This window comes from Urocitellus parryii, chromosome 7 (genome assembly GCF_045843805.1).
Source record: "Urocitellus parryii isolate mUroPar1 chromosome 7, mUroPar1.hap1, whole genome shotgun sequence".
NCBI classification, from domain to species: Eukaryota; Metazoa; Chordata; class Mammalia; order Rodentia; family Sciuridae; genus Urocitellus; species Urocitellus parryii.
In genome coordinates, this window is record NC_135537.1 from 181836740 (window position 1) to 181856073 (window position 19334).

Here is a 19334-nt window from a genome sequence, read left to right on the forward strand (position 1 = left end):
TGCACTACAGGTCCCGCCCCGGCTCCGCCCACTCCACCCCCAACCCCTAGCGATTCCTGCGGACCTGGCTGCGGAGACGCCAGACGACCCCGAGTTACGGCGCACGGTGGGTGAGTTCGCGCCACTGGCGGGCGGCGAGTGGGTCCGAGGCAGAAGGCTGTAGGGGCGGGCCGAGATCACGGAGCGGGGACGGCCGACCCGGGCGTCCGAGGAAGCGCCCTTCCCACCGGGACCCTTCCCCCAGAGTCCCCTCCCAGGTCCTCGGGCCCTCGGCCGTACTCGGGGTCCGCTTGCTGCGGACAGTCAGCCAGCGCGGGCTCCGCGATTTGGATCCCAGGATCGGGGACTAGTGGCATCGTGGTGGGTGGGGAGGAGTGGATTTTGCCCAGGGAGGCGCAGTCCAGACGGGGTGAGGGTCTGGGGCCAGCTCTGCGCGTAGGGGGCGCCAGGACCCTAGAGGATGCTGCGCACCCTGAATTAATAGAGGAGCCTGTGTCATTCTCCAGAACCAACTAGAATCCCTGGGGCCTCTCTGGGGCCACGAATGCTACAGGTGGTGGCTGGCTAAGAAGTGGCCTCGGTGCCAGAGACGCCCCCCATCTGCGCTGCAGTCCGCAGTAGTGGGTGGAGCTCACCGCGCTGCGCACTTGGAAATCTCAGAGCCCCCCCATCAGGGCCTACAGGCCCCCACCCACGCATCCTGCCAGCCTCGGGAGGCGCCCGCCCAGGACCCTGCTTCTGTCTGCACTAGTCTGGTTACGTTCCCTGGGGAGGGAAAACAAAAATGAGAAATTCATCTTCAGGCTTCCAGGAAGAAGCCATTTGTCAACCTTTTGTTAGGTTGCTGTCTGTAAACAGAGTCGTTGATAGGGCACCCCAGATTTAGGCAAGTAGGATTCAGGAACAGTTAGGGGTGAGGGTGCAGGGTGGACCTGCGCCTTTGGTCCAGGCCCCTCTGTGGTTGGCTTTCTCTTACGGCCTCTGGGGAACTTGACCCCTCTGGCTGGGACTTCCCTCACCCCACCCCACCCCAGGAAAGACAGTGCCTGCTCCTGATGCCCCTGGACGCCTGCTGGTGTTGCTGGGCTCTCCCAAGGTCCCTCTCTCAGGGTCCCTGACTGTTGCTTTCTGTTGCCTGTCCCCCCTAGAGATGCCCTCCTCATTGAAGGCTCTGGGTCAGGCCAGGTCCTCTCGCTCCACCATGGCCCCAGACAGCTGCTGCTGCTCCCCTGCGGCTATGCAGCGGAGGCTGCCCATCCTGGCGTGGCTACCTGACTACTCGCTGCAGTGGCTGAAGATGGACTTCATCGCTGGGCTCTCGGTTGGGCTCACAGTCATCCCCCAAGCTCTGGCCTATGCAGAAGTGGCTGGACTCCCACCCCAGGTGAGGTGTCTGGCCCCCTTGCCAACCATGTCCCCTGTCCACAGCCTGACACCTTTCCCGGCCTCGGGGCCTACCCTGAAGCAGAGCAAAATTGAGTCCAGGCACCAGCACATGCCCTACCCTAGGCCCCCACGCAACCCCTGGTCTGTAACATGTGACTGCCTTGGGCACCCAGCCAGCTCGGGGTCCAGCTGGGGCCAGAGGGGTGACTCATGGTGGCCTTGAGAATACTTCTCCAGACACAGGCAGCCCTTGAACTCTCTCAGAAGCACTAGCCCCTCCCCCCACACACACACACTTCATCTGGTCATCAACAACTTGAGCCCAAGGTGGTGCAGATAGAAAAAACGCCCCATTTTTACTTCAGGTCTGCAGTGTGGCTGGTGGAGGGTGGGAGGTACACCCTGCCTGGGTGCCCAGTACAAAGCGGGCACCCTGTGCTTGCACCTGGACACCAGGTACGTGTGTTAAAGGCCTGGGCCTCCTGGGTACTCACCGTTGTCTCCCCAACAGTACGGCCTCTACTCTGCCTTCATGGGATGCTTTGTGTATTTCTTCCTGGGCACATCCCGGGATGTGACTTTGGGCCCCACGGCCATCATGTCCCTCCTGGTGTCCTTCTATACCTTCCACGAGCCTGCGTATGCTGTGCTGCTGGCCTTCCTATCGGGCTGTATCCAGCTGGCCATGGGCTTCCTGCGTTTGGGTGAGACTGCCCCCTTGCTGGGGGGGGGCTCCAATTCTGCCTTTCCTAGGGTACTGAGGCCCCTTGGGTTGGCATTTTCTCCTTTGCATTCCAAGAGCCATCCTTATGTGGGTATGTGAAGGGGGTGCCCTCAGCTCCCAGCCCTCCTGTGTTCTGGGAGGAGTACCAGGGCCCAGGGTCCCCTTAGTGTGCCCCACACGGGGTGTGCCATCCATCAGTCCATAGCTGTAGTGTCTGCTCCCCAGGCCCACCCCATCACTCCCCCAGCCTAGAACCTCCCCATTCTCTGGAACCTGGTGGAACTGGGGCCAGCTCAGTGTCCCTCTTGGCTGCCAGGTTTCCTGCTGGACTTCATCTCCTGCCCTGTCATTAAGGGGTTCACCTCTGCTGCTACCGTCACTATTGGCTTTGGACAGATCAAGGTAGGCATGGTGCCCACCAGGACTCTGCCCTCTGACAACTGCTGGTCAGCACAGGGGTACCTAGGAGCAGGGCCAAAGCCCATCCTGTTGTTTACAGTTAGTACACGTCTTGCTGTTTGGGGTGACCTGTCTGTGGACGAGAAGCACCCGGTACTCCTGTGCCCCCCCCCCCCCAGTGGTACATGACCCACCTGGGGAGATGTGGAGTGGTGGTCAGCTTCCGTGACAGGGTGCTTGGTGGCCTTACAGGCTGGTTCTGTTTGACCCGTTCCTCGGTGGGTCACAAGTCTGGGGCCAGGCTTCCCCCAGCAGGTGGTTTCCTGACCCTGGTTAGACAGCGTGGTCGTTGTGTTTTTTCCCAGTTTCTACTTGATATTATTTTAAATGCCATGGTTTACACTTTTGTTTAAATGCCTATAAGAGGCACTGGACCCCATGACCCTCCATTATCCAGGAAGGAACTTACTCCCCTTACTGGGTCTTACCTTCCTTGGTCCCAGCCCTGTTCATGGTGTGGAGTAGGTGAGCACCCAACGGAGTCTGTGTGGAGTGGACATGAACTCTGTCCTGCAGGTGGGGCCCTGCGGCCCCCAAGGGTATACTCAGGGCTGAGGGCCACACTCCTGCCTCGTGACCAGCACCTCCACAAAGCACACCTCCCAGGACTGGGGCTGTCCACCTGGCCCTGGCCCTCTCTCCTCTGATAAAGGCCGAGGGAGCAGCCAGGGAGAGGAGAATGTGCACGGGAGGTGGCCCCCGTGTTTGTGCTAAGCACGGGGTTACACTTGGGGTGCCTTTAACTGTCTCCTGCCTCTCCTTTGGAGGCAGGCTGTCATGCTGGCGTTAGGGTGGAGGGAACAACTTAGCGTGTATGTCACATGCACATACATCCAGCGATCTTAGCACAGGTGGTGGGGGAGGGTCTGCCTTTATTTGGGCTTGGTGTGGTTTGGTGCTGGGAACTGGGGAAGGCTTCTGTGGGCTGGAGTGGAGGGTATCTTCTCCCTGCCTTCCTAGTAGCAACCCTACCCCGCCCCCACGAAGTTTCTAAAACCTTGATTAGGTGGTGACCTGCAGCCACCTGACCTGCACAGGACAGAATCTGTCAGTGTGGGCGTGTTTCCCCACCTCTGTGTTTGCGGGCAGGTTTGGGGGGTCAGGGAGGATCCCCCGGCAGTCTGAGCCTCGACTTTCCCTCCAACAGGCCCCACAGTCTCAAGCTAGAGCAGGGAGGGGGGCCCCTTCTCCCCGGGACCCCAGGGCTGCGGTCGGACCCCCAGCGCCGGACCCCCAGCGCCCCCCTCCCCGGCAGCTCCATCCTGAGCTCTGCGCGGCGGCGTGATTTTTCCTTCCGGCACGGCTGGTGTTGGGAGTGACCGGCGCGGCCTCGGGCCAATGGCCGCGGGGCGGGGCGGGCCTGTGGCTGAGGGATGGGGCCTCAGGCCAATGGCAGCGGAGTGGGAGGGCTCCGGGCCTGGTCCCGGGAGCCTGCCGGTGCCACAGTAGACCCCTTTGGGGTGACCTAGAAAGGTGCCACGGACCCAAACATTGTGAGGTCCCCTCCCCGGAAATAACCATCACCTCCTGCCACGGGACCGGGCCGGTGGTCCCCCCGGAGCTCCTGGAGGGGTCTGGGGTCCCGGCGGCAGGCTGCTTGGAACCGGGGGCGGGGAGTGGGGTGCGTGGGAGGGGCCCTGGGCAGGGCCTCTGATTGGACTGGATCTCTGTTTGCAGAATCTGCTGGGACTGCAGAACATCCCCAGGCAGTTTTTCCTGCAGGTGTATCACACCTTCCTGAATATCGGAGAGACCAGGTACCTGTTGGCTCTTCTCTGTGTGTGCGGTGCTGGGGATGGACCCAGGGCCCTGTGCATGCAAGGCAAGCACTCTGCCAGCGGAGCTGTGTCCCAGCCCTCCCCCGCCCTGTTGGCCTTTATCTCTTCCCCAGTTGAGAAAGCTCATTCTTCCAGCCCCTCCCAGCCCCTGCTTCTTCACCCCAGGTGGCACTTGTCAGCCTTCTGCCTTGCAGCTCTCAGAGGTCCTCAAAACCGAGCTGGGAGCCAGTAGGAAACACAGAGGTGGACTTGCAGGTCCCAGCTGGAGACCAGGAATCCTCTCCAGCTCTCCTGCCACGGGGGTCAGAGGAGGAAATGATTTGGGGGAGCAGTGGAGGGAGTGGGGGAGATCTGGATGGCTTCCTCCCCCTCTGCTGCTGACTGGCTTCCCGCCTGTCCAGGAGGGGTCAGCCCCCCGGCGGGCAGTGGAGGTGAAGACTGATAGTCCCAGCACGTCAGTCTCAGACTGCATAGTCCCAATCCCCCTGCTCACTGAGCGGCTGCAGTCCAGGGAGCCATGTGACTGAACACCAGGCTGGTAGCCCTGCTGTCATGGTGACAGGCCCTTGACCCCCGTCCTGCGCAGAGCTGTGTGCTCACTGAGATCTGAATGGCGTTCTGAAGTAGAAGGGGGATGCAGAGCGGTTGGGAGAACACAGGAAGAGCAATTGAGAGAGAGCCTTTCAGTGAAAGCCAGGAAGACAGTGGGACCCGGGGCTGCTGGGTTGGGTGGTGACCGGTCCTCCGTCTGCAGGGTGGGTGACGCCGTCCTGGGGCTGGTCTGCATGGTGCTGCTGCTGGTGCTGAAGCTGATGCGGGATCACGTGCCTCCCGTGCATCCTGAGATGCCGCCTGGCGTGCGGCTCAGCCACGGGCTGGTGTGGACTGCCACCACAGGTAGGGCCCTTCTGTGAGGAACGGCTTCCACCGAGGTTGTGTGCACTCTGGGCCACATGCTGGGGCCACCCAGGGAGCCCTGCACCCCACCCCCTGGAGAATGTAGGGTCTGGACTTGCTGTGAGCATTGGGTGTTAGAAAGCCCCGGGGACATTTAGCAATGTCCGGAGACCTCTCTGGTTGGCAGTACTGGGGAGGTTGTTGCTGGCATCCAGCAGGCAGAGGCCAGGGATCCCGGAGTGACAGGTACACAGCCACCTGCAGCAGTCACACAGCAGAAGCACCAGCACTGCTGGGATTTCACACCTGGTCTGCAGGGTCCCTGGAGGACCGGATTCCACCGAGGCTAGTGGCTATTCCAGCTGTGCTGGCCAGGAGTGAAAGGGGCTTCAGGCATGGAGTGTTTAGGCGAGTCACAGTCAATGAAAGGCCTACTGGGGAAGCCCGAGTGACAGGGTGGGGGTGGAGGGATGGCCGTTGGCTGCTGAAAGGCCATTTCTACGCAGGAGGAACCCTCTCCCTGTGCATTCTGTGCTCTGGTTGCCAGGATGGGCATAGAGGTCCTGTGGCCGAGTACTGGTCAGTGACGCCCAGGGAGGGGGGCCCACCCAGGAAGACTGGGAAGTGTTCTGTCTCTGAATGGCCCGAGCTGGGGGTTGCTTTGGGGTACCGAGAAATCCAACGGCCACGAGAGGGAGAGGGAGAGGGAGGTTGCCCTTGGGTCACCTCCCGCTGTTCAGGCTGATTCCCATTTGCTGTGGTTACTTACCAGGTCCTGTCCGCAGACCTGAGGCTGTGGGCAAAGGCGAGAGCTTGGTGGGGGCAAGACCTCTGGGTTAAGGGTGGAAACATCTGGCTTCCCATCCCAGTGTAGCCCTGTGTTTGATCTTGCGGGGACTGTCACCAGTCTCTGAGCCGCAGTTCAGTGGTCTGTGAATCTGTGACAGTAGCCCCTGTGGAAATGCTGTTGTCTGACACTGGATGCTGCAGTGTGGCCCCGACCAGCAGCCTGGCACCCTCAGGCCCCACCCAGGGGCCAGAATTAACCTCTGCATCTGCTGGGGACCCCCGGAGATTCCCAGGCATACCAGAGTGTGGGGAGTGCTGCCCTGAGTTTCTCAGGGACTTGTTTTGTATTCTCCTGTGAGAGGCTTGGTCAGGTGGGGCCAGGGGAGGAGGCAGGAGAGGCTCAAGGAAACCCAGACTTGGTCATGGCCACAGGTCCTGAAGCAGGGGGCGCAGCAGGCCACTCAACCAAGTGGGAAAGACACTCTTTCCCACCAGGAGGAAGAAGGCAGGGCGGGGAGGGCAGGCCTTTATGGTGGCTGGCGGGATGAAGGTGAGGCTGGGCAGGGCCAGCGGTGGAGCAGCCAGCTGAGAGGTTTCAGCCAGCTTCGGCTTAGGGTGGTCCCCAGTTGCCAGCGGCTGGCCTGGGGATGACTGAGGCGGAGGATGTTGCCTGCTGCGGGCACTGGCCAAGTCTGCATGTCACAGACGCCTCTGGCTTTCGCCCCTGGTTATTAAGAATTGTGCAGCCCTGCGGGCTGCCGTCTCCCCCCACGTAGAAGGGTTTTCAAAACGCCAGAACGTCATGCTGCGGGGCATGGTGGCACATCCCTATAATCTCTGTGGCTCCGAGGCTGAGGCAGGAGGAGGGCAAGTTCAAAGCCAGCCTCAGCAACTTAGTGAGACCCTGTCTCAAAATAAAATAAAAAGGGCTGTGGCTCAGTGGTTCAGCACCCCTGGGCTGAATTCTTGGTACCAAAAACAAACAGACAAAAAAATCACACTCTACAGGCTGCTTTCTCCCCAGAGCATGTAGAATTGTTAGCTTTAAACTAATAGAAGTGTACATTTCTGCTTGTGATTCTTGAGGATTTTTCCCACGAGGAAACTGAGGCTCTGGGAGGTAAGAACTAAACAACCTTGGACCCACACTGGAGGAGGCAGAAGGAGGACTGGCCCCGTCCCCACGCTCCGCGTTGTTGCCGACTGCTTTGTCTAGGGCCTGCTGTTTTTTATCCATCTTTTCACAGAACCGGTTTCATTGATTATGGCTCTTGTTTAGACCTCCTTGATTCCCGTTCTGATCTTTACTATTTCCTTTTTTTCTACTTACTTTGAGTTAATCTTTTTCCCCCACATTCCTAAGGTCAAAGCTGAGGTCTCTGATTCGACATCTGTGTTTTTCCGGTGCGGATGTTTAATTGCTATACATCGCCCTCTCAGCACTGCTTTAGCTGCATTCCACAATTGTGATATGTTCCGTTTTCATTTCTGTTCAGCTCTAAGTACTTTCTAATTTCCATTTTGAGTACTCCTTTGACTGATTAAAAATGGATTATTTGGTTTCTCATTTGAACTGTGGGAATTTAGTTTTCAAATGGTTGGAGATTTTCCGCTTAGAGTTTTGCTGTTTATTTCTAATTTAATTTGGTTGTGATCAGAAAATACACTTGAAATGAGTAAATCTATTTACATTTATTGAGATTAGTGTATGGCCCAGAATATTGTCTTAGTGATTGTTCTTGGTGCAGTTGAAAATATGTATTCAGGTGTTACTCGTGTTCTGTCAATGTCAGTTGAGTTGGTAATTCTAGGTCAGTGTGTTCTTGCTGGTTTTCTTTCTACTTTTTTTTTTTTCTTTTTGGTACCAGGGATTGAATCCAGGGGTGCTTAACCACTGAGCCACATCCTTAGCCCTTTTTATTTTTTTGTTTCGAGACAGGGTCTCACCAAGTTGCTGAGGCTAGCCTCAACCTTGTGATCCTCCTGTCTCAGCCTCCTGAGTCACTGGGATTACAGGTTTGCTCCGCTATACCCAGCTCTTTGTGCTTTTGTATGCCTGAGGGGGGAAAAAATATTTTGTCTCTGTTTTTCAAAGATTGTTTAGCTGGATGTAGAAGTCTAGGTTTTTAGGACTGAGGGTATGGCCCAGTGGTAGAACACTTGCCGAAAGCTCTGGGTTCAAAACCCAACTCTGCATAAAAAAGTGAAAGGCTCGTGTAGACTGATTGTGTGCAGCACCGGACAGATGCCACCTGCTGTCCTTGGCGGGCACTGTTAGACCCAGGTATGCTCTTGTCCTAGCTTTGCCGTTCTGTGTGACCTTTTTTTTTTTTTTTTTTTTTTTTTTTTAAAGAGAGAGAATTTTGATATTTATTTTTTAGTTCTCGGCGGACACAACATCTTTGCTGGTATGTGGTGCTGAGGATCGAACCCAGGCCGCACGCATGCCAGGCGATCGCGCTACCGCTTGAGCCACATCCCCAGCCCCTGTGTGACCTTTTTCTCCACTGACTTTAAGATACTCTCTTTGTCACCGTCCCACTGTCCGTGTGCTCCCACGTGGACTTGCTGACTCGTGGCCGTGTGTATCTGGGCCACGTTTCCCATGCTGCAGCCATGGGGTGTGACTGGGTGGAGGCCGGTGACCCCCGTGCCCGCCGTGACCGGGTCTCGCGTCTCCCCATCCCAGCTCGCAACGCCCTGGTGGTCTCCTTTGCGGCCTTGGTGGCGTACTCCTTTGAGGTGACCGGATACCAGCCTTTCATTCTAACTGGGGAGACGGCCGAGGGGCTCCCCCCAGTGCGGCCCCCTCCCTTCTCATTGACCACAGCCAACGGGACCACCTCCTTCGCCGAGATGGTGCAGGTGAGCAGAGCGGGGTGGGCGGCGTGGTGGGCCTTGCTCTGGGGAACGGGAGAGTCCCAGGTTGGACCAGCCCCTGGACCGCCAGGTCTTCCTGCCTGGAGCCTGGTGTTTCTCCCGCCCTGGACGCTGGCGGGGCTGCATTTGCCTGGAGGCCCTCAGTGTCTTGCTCCTTCCTTCAGGAGGGGACACCCCCTCACCTGGGTGGGCTCAGGTCCTGCGGTGGACACGGGTGCCCTTGCTGCCATTGGAAGAACTGGTCCTGTGTGGCAGGTCCCTCCCTGGCCAGACCCGCCCCTCCCTCCTGAAGTCAGGGAGAGCACCCCTGGGCACTCACTGTCCCCTTCTCTCTCTCAGGACATGGGCACGGGGCTGGCCGTGGTGCCCCTGGTGGGCCTCCTGGAGAGTATCGCTGTGGCCAAAGCCTTCGGTAAGATGCTCCCCTGGCCCCGAAGGCTCACCTGCCGCCTTCTTGGCCTGCCGCCTTCTTGCTTGCTTTTATCTGCTCTAACTTTTAAAATTAGAATTTTTATCTCAGTAACCCGTGGTCACGTGTTAAAGTGTGTGTGTGTGTGTGTGCGCGCGCGCGCACAGAAAATCCAAGATCTGAAACACTCAGAAGTGTGAACCGTGGCGTGTGCCGTGAGTCAGCTCCGCTGGCGAGGCCTGGGGGGTGCCCCACTGGGAAGTCTGTGCCTCTGTTCCCAGGCCTGACGCACTCCTGGTTCCCCGGGTTCTGGGTCAGGGACGCTCACCTGCGGTGCTGAGCAGCCGTCCAGGTGCTGGTGCACATGCCAGCAGCCTGTTCAGTGTGGACGTGAAAGGTGCTGCCGTGCGGCCAGTGCCGACTCCCAGGGTACATGCTTTCACCTTGGCTGCCCCCAGGGACATCACTGAGTGAGCAGCCTGGGCATGGAGTCGGGCAGAGATGGGCGCTAGCCGCCCTCTGCCTCCCCCAGGTACCGTGGCACTCCCTGTAGATGTAAGGAGCCTCGGTGGGATGGGGAGGTTGGGTCAGGCTGAGAAGCAGAGAGCTCGAGGGTCACGTGTGGTGGACAGCTCTGGTTTACTGGCCCAGAGAAGCCTGCAGGATTGACAGCACTCTGCCTCCTGCTGGCTCCCACAACCGGCCGTCCCCTCCCTGCCTCAGCACCTGCGTCTGCTCCAGCACCTCCGCTTCCCTCCTGCACGTTGAGGCTGTTGGGACCTTGGCTGGTCCCGCCACACAGCGGCTTCCAGCTCCAAATCATTCATGCGGATGGTGCCCTTGTTCCCGTCACTGCCCCTGTGTGGGGGCCTAGGCTGATTCTGAAGGTTGGAGCCCAGTTGGCAGAGCCTGGCCCAGCATGAGCAACTGCACTAAAAAAATACACACACACACACACACACACACACCAGCGTGATTGACCCTCCGGGGCTGGTGCCTGCCCAGCCTGGTGTGCCGGGGTCCATTCTTCCCCCAGCGCTGTGCTCTCTCCATCCAGAAGAGACTCGTCCATTCAGAAGGGTCTCCCAAACCTCCGCGCTGTTCAGAACCACACCACATTGCAGTGCTTTCCACCCACAGCTCCTGACTTCTTTGCTCAGTTCTATTTCTCTGAGTGTCTTTCTCTTCTGTCACAAGCAGCAGCACAGAGCGTCCTTCCTGGATCTGCGTTTGGGGTTTTCCCCTTCTCATCTGTCACTTGGGCCTCCTACCCTTTCTTCGGAGCCCCCGGACCACCTGCCTAACCTGCAAGGCTGTGTGCTCTGCAGTCGGGCCGTGGTCCCTGCACCCCCACCTCTGGTGACTCACCTCGAGATGATTTTTACGTTCGTAAATGGTGGGAAAATCAGAACATCATAATAATATTTTGTGCTTCATGGAAAACCCAGAAGCTTCATTTCAGCGTGCTCAGGGGCCGTCCTGGATCTCGGCCCTACTCCTCTGCTCCTTTGCCTGCCCCACAGCAGAGCGGGTGGGGAGACTCACACCTGCAGAGCGTGGAACGTGGATCCACTGGTCCTCTCCCAGCCGTTTGTCCTTAGATCGGTGCCCTGTGACCTCTCTCAGACTCTTTCCCGCCTCTTAGATTCCGAGCCTTGAGCTTTCTAACCATCTGACTTGAAATCAGATGTTTTGGCTTAATATATTCGGGTCTTACAGAAGCCATGTGAGTTTGTTGTAGAAAAGAAAGGAGAGACAAATACCTGTTGTCCCTCCTAGCCTGGTTGACTGTTAAGATTATGCTGTTCTGCTAGATGTGGTGGCGCACACCTGTAATCCCAGCAGCTCAGGAGGCTGAGGCAGGAGGATCCTGAGTTCAAAGTCAGCCTCAGCAAAAGTGAGGCGCTAAGCAACTCAGCGAGTCCCTGTCTTTAAAAAAAATACAGAATAGGGCTGGGAATGTGGCTCAGTGGTCGAGTACCCCTGAGTTCAATCCCCAGTACCAAAAAAAAAAAAAAGATGGCACTCTTGTGTCACATGCAGCACCTGCGTGCACACTGTGTGCAGGGCCCACACGCACAACGCCTGGCAGCAGCCACGTTTCAGATTTCTGAGATTTTCAGATTTTGGAATGTTTACGTAAGCTTCACTGATTGAATACCCTTCATTCAAAGACCCAAAGGCCACGATGCACCGTCCGAAGGCTTTAGGATATTGTTTGAGCCCTTGAAAAGTTCTGGACTTTGGAACACAGCGGGGTTGGATCTCTCCATTCCGTGTGCGCAGGCCGAGTCTTACGTTTACAAGGCTGAGTGTCGTACGCGGAGTGCAGTGCCTGTGGTCACCTCGTGAGAGTTTTCCTTGCAGTTTTGGTATCTGGTGACAGTGTTTGTGTTTGTTTTCTTTAGCTTCTCAAAATAATTACCGCATCGATGCCAACCAGGAGCTACTGGCCATCGGTGAGTACCCCACAGCCCAGCGCCTGTCATCTCATGTTGCTGAGTGGTTCGAGGTGGCGGTGTGCGTGATGAGCTAGCGGGGCCTTCTGAAACACTAACTTGGGTCCATTCTCAGGTATCCAGAGGCTCTGTCTAATCCTGGGAATAGGGTGGACACGCAGTGCCTGCTGTGTACCACGCCTGAGGAGCTCCTGCAATGCCCACTCAGGGGCACCCCAGGCCAGGGCTGGGGAAGGGGGTGGCCAGACAGCTGCTCCTGAGTACCCCCCCTGCAGGCAGGCGTGGTGGGTCAGTGGGAGGTGGGCCCTCCAAGTTACAGCTGCCTTTTCCTGCGCTTCCTTTGTGTGAACTGACTTCTCCAGGGGACATTTGAGACCGTAGGCATGAATCTTAAATTTAGTTAATCTATGCTGGGTTTTGGTGGGGAGGGTACCAGGGATTGAACTCAGGGGCACTCAACCACTGAGCCACGTCCCCAGCCCTATGTTGTATTGTATTTAGAGACAGGGTCTCACCCAGTTGCTTAGTGCCTCCCTGTTGCTGAGGCTGGCTTTGAACTCGCGATCCTCCTGCCTCAGCCTCCCGAGCTGCTGGGATCACAAGTGCGTGCCACTGCGCCCGGCTTCTCTGTGCTGTTTAATGTGTTGTGGGCCCGGCCTACTACCATCCCTTACCTGGGAGATGTGCACCCGTCCGGCCTGGGCAGCCCATGGTCCTTCCCAGGGGTGACTGCCAGCAACACCCAGCTCCCTGGCCAGGTCTGGGCTCTTCTGAGGGTCTCAAGGGAACATAAGGATGCTGTCCAAGCTCCACTGATGGAGTAGTGCCCCGGCGGCTTTCAGTTTCCCAGGAATTGCACGTGAGCAGAGGAAACCCACAGACCCCCCAGCACTAGACCTCCCCACGGGCTTCTCGGAGCTGCCCACACCCATCACTCCCAACAGCACGTCCAGCCCCCTGCAGCAGCAACAGCAAAGAACTCATGGCCCGGAACCTTCCACGGGACCGGAGTTCCCCGCTGCAGCCCAGACAGCGCTGGCCACGGGATGCTGAGGGGATGTACGCCTCCTGATCTGAAATGGGCCGCAGTTTCCATCTGGTGCACAGGGAGAGGCTGACCTGGGTCCCACAGGCAGCCCGAGCTGGGGGGACTGTCCCGCCAGGGGCAGCAGAGTTCCGTTCTGGACCGGAAACCACGAGGAGTGAGGGCAGTCCTGTGCAGACTGCGGCCAGGGCATGGCCTCTGCCACGGCCACTGACATCTGGGCCCCTCGCTCTCGGGACAGGCCCTGGGCCATGTGACCTGGAGGCCCTGGTGCTGAGCAGCCAGGCCTGAGCCACCTGAGGGCAGGCCTCGAACCCGCCCCCCGCCATCGTGGGCTTTGCAGAGTGGGGGAGACTGTGGTGGTTGTGAACGGGGTGTGGGGGGGTTCTTGTGGGCAGCTTGGGGTTGGCGTGGGCTGACACCAGTGAGGCTGTGGGCCTGGGCTCTCCCGTGTGGTCAGTCCGTGCCACCTGGGGGAGACAGCATGTCCCTCACTTTGGTGGGCCTGGGCTCTCCCGTGTGGTCCGTCTGTGCCACCTGGGGGAGACAGCATGTCCCTCACTTTGGTGGGCCAGAGCAGCAGAGGGGTTGAGAGGACCCTAGTAGAGCTCTGAGGGTGGTGGCCGCTGTGTCCTCCACGCACTGCCTCCCGTGGCCACACTCCTTCTAGATAGAGTCCCATCGCAGTGGAGCGGGACCAGAGTGGCTGGACAAGGCTGGACCTGGGGCAGGGGCTGGCTCCGGGGCAGGGTGCTCACCTGGCCCGCGCGCGGCCCTGGGTTCCCTCCCTGGTTCCTCTCCCTGTGAGAGGCTGGAGTCAGCCTGGGCCCACTGGAGGGGGACTGTGGAGGTCAGGCGCAGGCCCCGGTCCCTCCCAGGTCCCTGGCCTGGCTCTTGTCCTCCATCTCCCCTCTCGCGAGCTTCCTTTTCTCCCCAGGCCTCACCAACGTGCTGGGCTCCCTCGTCTCCTCCTACCCCGTCACTGGCAGCTTTGGGAGGTGAGTGACGCGTCCTTCCCTCTCTGCTCCTTGAGGGAAGACCCAGCCCTAGGACCCCTCTCCCTAGCTGGGCACTTGGCCGCGTGGGACTCCTTTTTCCTGTCACAGCCCGCCTGGCTTCGTGACTTCCCACTCAGCTGTGACCACGTCTGCAGTGGTGGATGGGGCTCATGCCTGCCCTCAGGCGGCATCTGGGCTCCCCGCTCTGTGTTTATCACCGGGAGCTCCTGCATCTGCAGGTGCCCAGTCCCGACAGTGGAGGTGGAGGACTGAGGCTCTGCCCTGGAATTGGCCTTGGGGCCACGCTCAGACCCTGCAGGCTGTCCTAGAGTAGTGGCCAAGTGTGGGAAGTGTTGCCCAGCAGAGCCCGGGTGGGGTGGGGGTCAAAGCAGAGGGCCGTGGAGAGCGCGGCTTTCTCACTGTTCTGGGTAGGGGACGGCGCCTGCCCAGCCAGGGTCCCTGGGAAGATCAGCCGCCCGCCCTTCCTTACTGACGGGTCTCTGTTGACCTACAGGACAGCTGTGAACGCCCAGTCGGGGGTGTGCACCCCTGCAGGGGGCCTGGTGACTGGTGAGCCCCTGTGTTTCCCTGTGTCCCTGTCTGGGGGCCTGGGGAGGAGGGTGGCAGTCCACAGTTGACGGGGTCCCTGCTTGGCTGGCCACTGAGTCAGCCTCACCTGACAGTGGCCCCTGGGGCCCGTGGTGCAGGCGGTCAGTGCTCGCTCCCCACCCTCGGGGGGCTGGGCCTGGCCCCTGAGTGCTGCCCCCTCCAGGTGCGCTGGTGCTGCTGTCGCTGGACTACCTGACCTCCCTCTTCTACTACATCCCCAAGGCCGCGCTGGCTGCCGTCATCATCATGGCGGTGGCCCCACTGTTCGACACCAAGATCTTCGGGACACTCTGGCGCGTGAAGAGTATGTATGTGGGCCAGCATCGGTGGCCACTCCTGTCATCCCAGCCACTCGGGAGGCTCAGGCAGGAGGAGGGCAAGCTGGAGAACAGCTGGGCAAATGTAACAAGATCTTCTGTCAAGATGGGAAGGGCGGGGGTGCGGTCAGCGGGAGAACCTGCCCAGCTGCGGAGGCCCTGGGTGCAGTCCCCAGCGCTGCAAAAATAACAAGAAACATCATGTGCTGGTCCAAAAGCAGAGAGCACCGCAGCTCTGTGTCTCGAACCCCAGGGCCACCTCGGCCACTCACCCCCACTAGTCCACTCTGTTATCTTGCCTAAGAAGTCACAGCTTAGGCCGTTTGTGTGTGTCCTTCCCGGGGCCCCAGCGAGTCACCCAGGGAAAGGAGTGGTGGTCTTCTTGTGTCCCAGGGCTTCCCGCCACGTCACGTTTCATCTTAGGGTGCCTTGGCACACGCTGACACACCTGTGTGCAATTTAAGAGCTCCCTAAGGGAAACCGAGGCTCGGGGGTGGGACGTGCCCGAGCCACTTGTGTTGGGGGGACTCTGGGGCTGCACTTCGCCCTTGGGATGCCTCCTCGGGAAGGAGATCTGCAAGTCTGGGGTTTGTGGTCCCTGTACCCCGCCTCTCCTAGGTCCCTTGATGGCCCCTTGATGGCCCCTTGATGAGCCCCTGCTCCCCTCCCTCCAAGGTCCCTGGCGGGAAGGCCCAGGCGGGTCCTGCCCGCACCTCAGCCACAGGGAGGTTGTGTTCCTCTGACCGAGGCCCGGGTACCAGCTGAGGTCCATGCCTGCTGCCCTGAGGGCCCTGGGGCTGCTTGGGTTCTGTGACCACCCTGTGTGCAGCCTGAGGACCAGGGGCCACCCTGCTGGAGACATTGGCTTGGGTAGGGAGGACCTGGGGGAGGGCACCCCTCAGTGGACTCCTCTCCCAGGGCTGGACCTGCTGCCGCTCAGCGTCACGTTCCTGCTGTGCTTCTGGGAGGTCCAGTACGGCATCCTGGCCGGGACCCTGGTGTCCTTGCTTATCCTCCTGCACGCCGTGGCCAGGCCCAAGACCCAGGTGCGGGCAGGGGCGGGGTGGGCACACGAGGGTGGGCGTCTTTGCCTAGCTGTCCTGGTGTCTTGAGTTCCCCCCCCAGCTGCAGTCACCACTGGGCCGAGGCGGCCTCCACAGTCCTGGCCTCCTGCCAGTGCCCCCTGCTGTCCTCCCGCCGCTGTGCTCCCCTCTGGCTTGCTGCTGGGGACCCGCAAGGCCAGGCAGAGGCTGTGTCCAACCTGACTTCCGGACTCTCTTCCCTGTCCCTTCCCAGGTGTCAGAGGGGCCGGTTCTGGTCCTGCAGCCGGCCAGCGGCCTGCACTTCCCTGCCATCGAGGCCCTTCGGGAGGCGATGCTGAGCCAGGCCTTGGAAGGTACGTGGCTGGGCCGAGGTCACTGGGAGCTCCTGCCACCCTCTGTCACCTGGCCCTGGCTGTCAGGACCCGAGACCCAGCCCAGCCATCAGGGGACACTTGCCCGCTCCCACTGTCCCCTGTGGGCCCCGGGCCCCAGACCACCTGCTCTCCGCTTTAGCCAGAAGCACAGTGCCTGCCCGGGGCATGTGGGTCCTGCCTCCCTGATGTCCTCACTGGGCGTGACCGAGTGGCCTGCCCCCAGGGTCCCCACGGCGCTGCGCGGTCCTGGAGTGCACCCACGTCTGCAGCATCGACTACACCGTGGTGCTGGGCCTCGGCGACCTCCTGGAGGACTTCCGCAGGCAGGGGGCCGCCCTGGTGTTCGTGGGCCTGCAGGTAGGCGTGGCCTGACCCGCCTCTGACCTGGTCGTCCTCTGCCTGACCGTCCCCTTGTCCCCTTCCGCCTGTCCTCTGGGGCCACTCCCTGCTGCCTGGTCTGCCTCTGCAGCCGGGCTGCACTCTGCCGGGGACGTCTGGCTCCAGAGCCACGCCTGCCGTCACGTTTGCAGAGCACTCCTCCTGGTGGTCTCTGGAGACCATTCGTGTAGAGACCCCTCCCCTGGCAGCAGCCCCTGGGCAGGCTGCCTTCCCCCCAACCCCAAAACACCTCAGGCTTGTCCAGCCAGGCTGCCCACCTGCATGTCGGTCGGGAGCGCTGTGCCCTGGACTGGAGCGCGTCTGTCCACAGGTGCCAGTGCTCCGCACTCTGCTGGCCGCTGACCTGAAGGGATTCCAGTACTTCTCCACTCTGGAGGAGGCAGGTGGGTGCAGGGGACATTCTCCAGGGGGCTGAGCCGTCCAGCATGTCCATACCCTTAGGCCTCAAGACAGGGCAGGACAGGACCCAGGGAGCCAGAAACGGGAAAGGGGAGAGCCGAGGGGCACAGGTGGAACCCTGGGCCCTCCTCCTCTGTAGGGATTGTGTGTGTGTGTGTGTGTGTGTGTGTGTTTGAAAACAAAGAAGTAGCTTAAACTTCCCCCTGTGCATCCACTAATCAAAAAATGACATTTCAATCATTCTAGAAAGTATCCTCCTGTCCTCATGCCCTCACCCACAGAGAGGACCACTTTCCCGGTGGCCCTCACCTATAATCAGCAACTCAGGAGGCTGGGACAGGAGGACTGCAGGGTCAAGGCCAGCCGCAGCAACTTAGATCCTGTAAATGTGGAGAAGGGCTGGGACGTGGCTCAGGGTGGCGCTTTATCCAGCCCAGCGCCCTAGGTTCCAGCCCCAGTGTTTTTGCGCCTGGCTTCCTGAGTTCTCACATCCCTGCCAGAGTCCTCTGGGCTGTTACTAGAAGCAGCTCAAACGCTGAGGCCCAGCAGGTGAGGGAGGCTGGCACAGCTACGGGAAGCCAGTGTCTCCCAGCAGAGAGATGGCCCACGCAGGAGGGTGACCTGCTCGGAGCCTCGGGCCGGGGATGCTGGCCCCCTGGGCGGACCCCTCCTGGGGCACCTTTAATGCCATGGCACGACTGAGCCACCTCAGCTCTGCCCTTTGAGAGCCTGAATGTCTTGTGTCTTTTGCAGAGAATCACCTGCAGCAGGACGCAGGGACCCAGCCCTACAACAGCTGTGGAGACCCTGTCCCCGAGCACAAGGTCGCCCTGCTGAAGGCGTGACAGCCCCGGGGCGTCAGGTGTGGGAGGTCCCCTGGCAGGTCCCTGTCACTGAGATTGGATACCGGGATGTCGTCTGATGGTCACGCTGGCCTGAAGGGGATGAGAAGGGCTGAGGTGACCCCGGAGGGAGAGGCAGCCCGTGGGCAGCCCCAGCTGGGACCCCCGTGTTCTCTGGGACAACTGGAGAAGCCTCCTGCCTGTCCCGGGGCCCGGACCTTTGTAGGAGAGTGGCTTGGCAAGAGCCCTCCAGAGTGACGGACCAAGGGACAGCGGAGGAACAGGGTTTTGCGCCTGGTGGGCGAGGAGTGCTGTCCCAGCACCTGCCCGGGTTCCCGCAGGAGCTCCCAGGAGGAATGGGAGGCCGTGTCTGGGCGGCAGATCTTGATGTGGCATCCATCTGTGGCCCCGAGGACACCGAGGGGTGCAAGGACTTCAAGTCTGTTGGAAATGACTCTGTTCTTTAAATTGAAGTGATAGCTTTGGTGTTTTGTAAAAATCATAAATGCCTATTGTAAAAAATGCAGGAACCTCCCCCCCAGGTCCACTCTGGTGATCACCCAGAACTTCCTGCTCCCTAGAACACACACATTGGTCAGCACCGGGTGGGCTCCCGGCTCCCCGTGCTCCCTTCATGGTGCTCTGTGACCCACATTCTCCTGTCATTTGCTGTGAATTACTTACTGTGATGACGAATAGTGTCAGAATAAATGTTCTTGACCCCCAGGTGGGACTCCAGTGTTCTGCCTGTCCTTGGGGAATGGACCTTTTGGAAGAGTGGCTTGGCAAAAGCCCTCCAGAATGACAGACCAAGAGACGGAGAAGGAACAGTGTTTTGCACCCGGTGGGCAAGGAGTGCTGTACCTGGATTTTGGACTGAAACGTTTTGCTTAAAATCCTTGTTTGTTTTTGTTTTATTTTTTTTTATTTTTTTTTTTTTAAAGAGAGAGAGTGAGTAGGTGGGGGGACAGAGAGAGAGAGAGAATTTTTTAACATTTATTTATTTTTTCTTTAGTTCTCGGCGGACACAACATCTTTGTTGGTATGTGGTGCTGAGGATCGAACCCGGGCCGCACACACGCTAGGCGAGCGCGCTACCGCTTGAGCCACATCCCCAGCCCTGTTTTTGTTTTATTTTGAGGGTGGGATTTTTTTGGTGGTACTGGGGATTGAATCCGGGGTGTTGAGCCACTGACCACACCCAGCCCTTTGTATTGATTTTTTTTTTTTTGAAATTTTGAGACAGGGTCTGGCTCAGTTGCTGAGGCTGGCCTTGAGCTTGGATCCTCCTGCTTGAGCCTCCTGAGACACTGGATGGCAGACCCAGTGTGAATTTTATAAGCCCAGAGCATCTCAGTTTGGACCCCCAGAGTCGGGGGACATCATGGCTGAGACCAGGGACAGCACAGTGGTGGAGTGTTCCCAACCAGGATCCAGGTGCTGCTCTGAGCAGGTTCTTCTGCACATCTCATTCGCACCTTGGGCTGCAAGCAAGTCAGCCTCTGGGATGGAGGGGGAGGGCCTGCT

General features: G+C 59.3%; 1 protein-coding gene across 1 annotated transcript; it reads left to right on the forward strand.

The window, feature by feature from the left end:
* The first annotated feature begins 44 nt into the window (after window positions 1-44).
* On the forward strand, window positions 45-18535 carry Slc26a11 (solute carrier family 26 member 11). Its single transcript, XM_026408400.2, has 17 exons — window positions 45-110; window positions 1149-1384; window positions 1898-2090; window positions 2427-2512; window positions 4247-4326; window positions 5102-5244; window positions 8723-8898; window positions 9253-9325; window positions 11731-11781; window positions 13764-13824; window positions 14339-14394; window positions 14597-14737; window positions 15669-15796; window positions 16047-16146; window positions 16391-16524; window positions 16877-16949; window positions 17719-18535. The coding sequence occupies exons 2-17, from the start codon at window positions 1151-1153 to the stop codon at window positions 17808-17810; spliced, it is 1821 nt and encodes a 606-aa protein (XP_026264185.1). The 5' UTR covers window positions 45-110; window positions 1149-1150; the 3' UTR covers window positions 17811-18535.
* The last annotated feature ends 799 nt before the right edge of the window (window positions 18536-19334 follow it).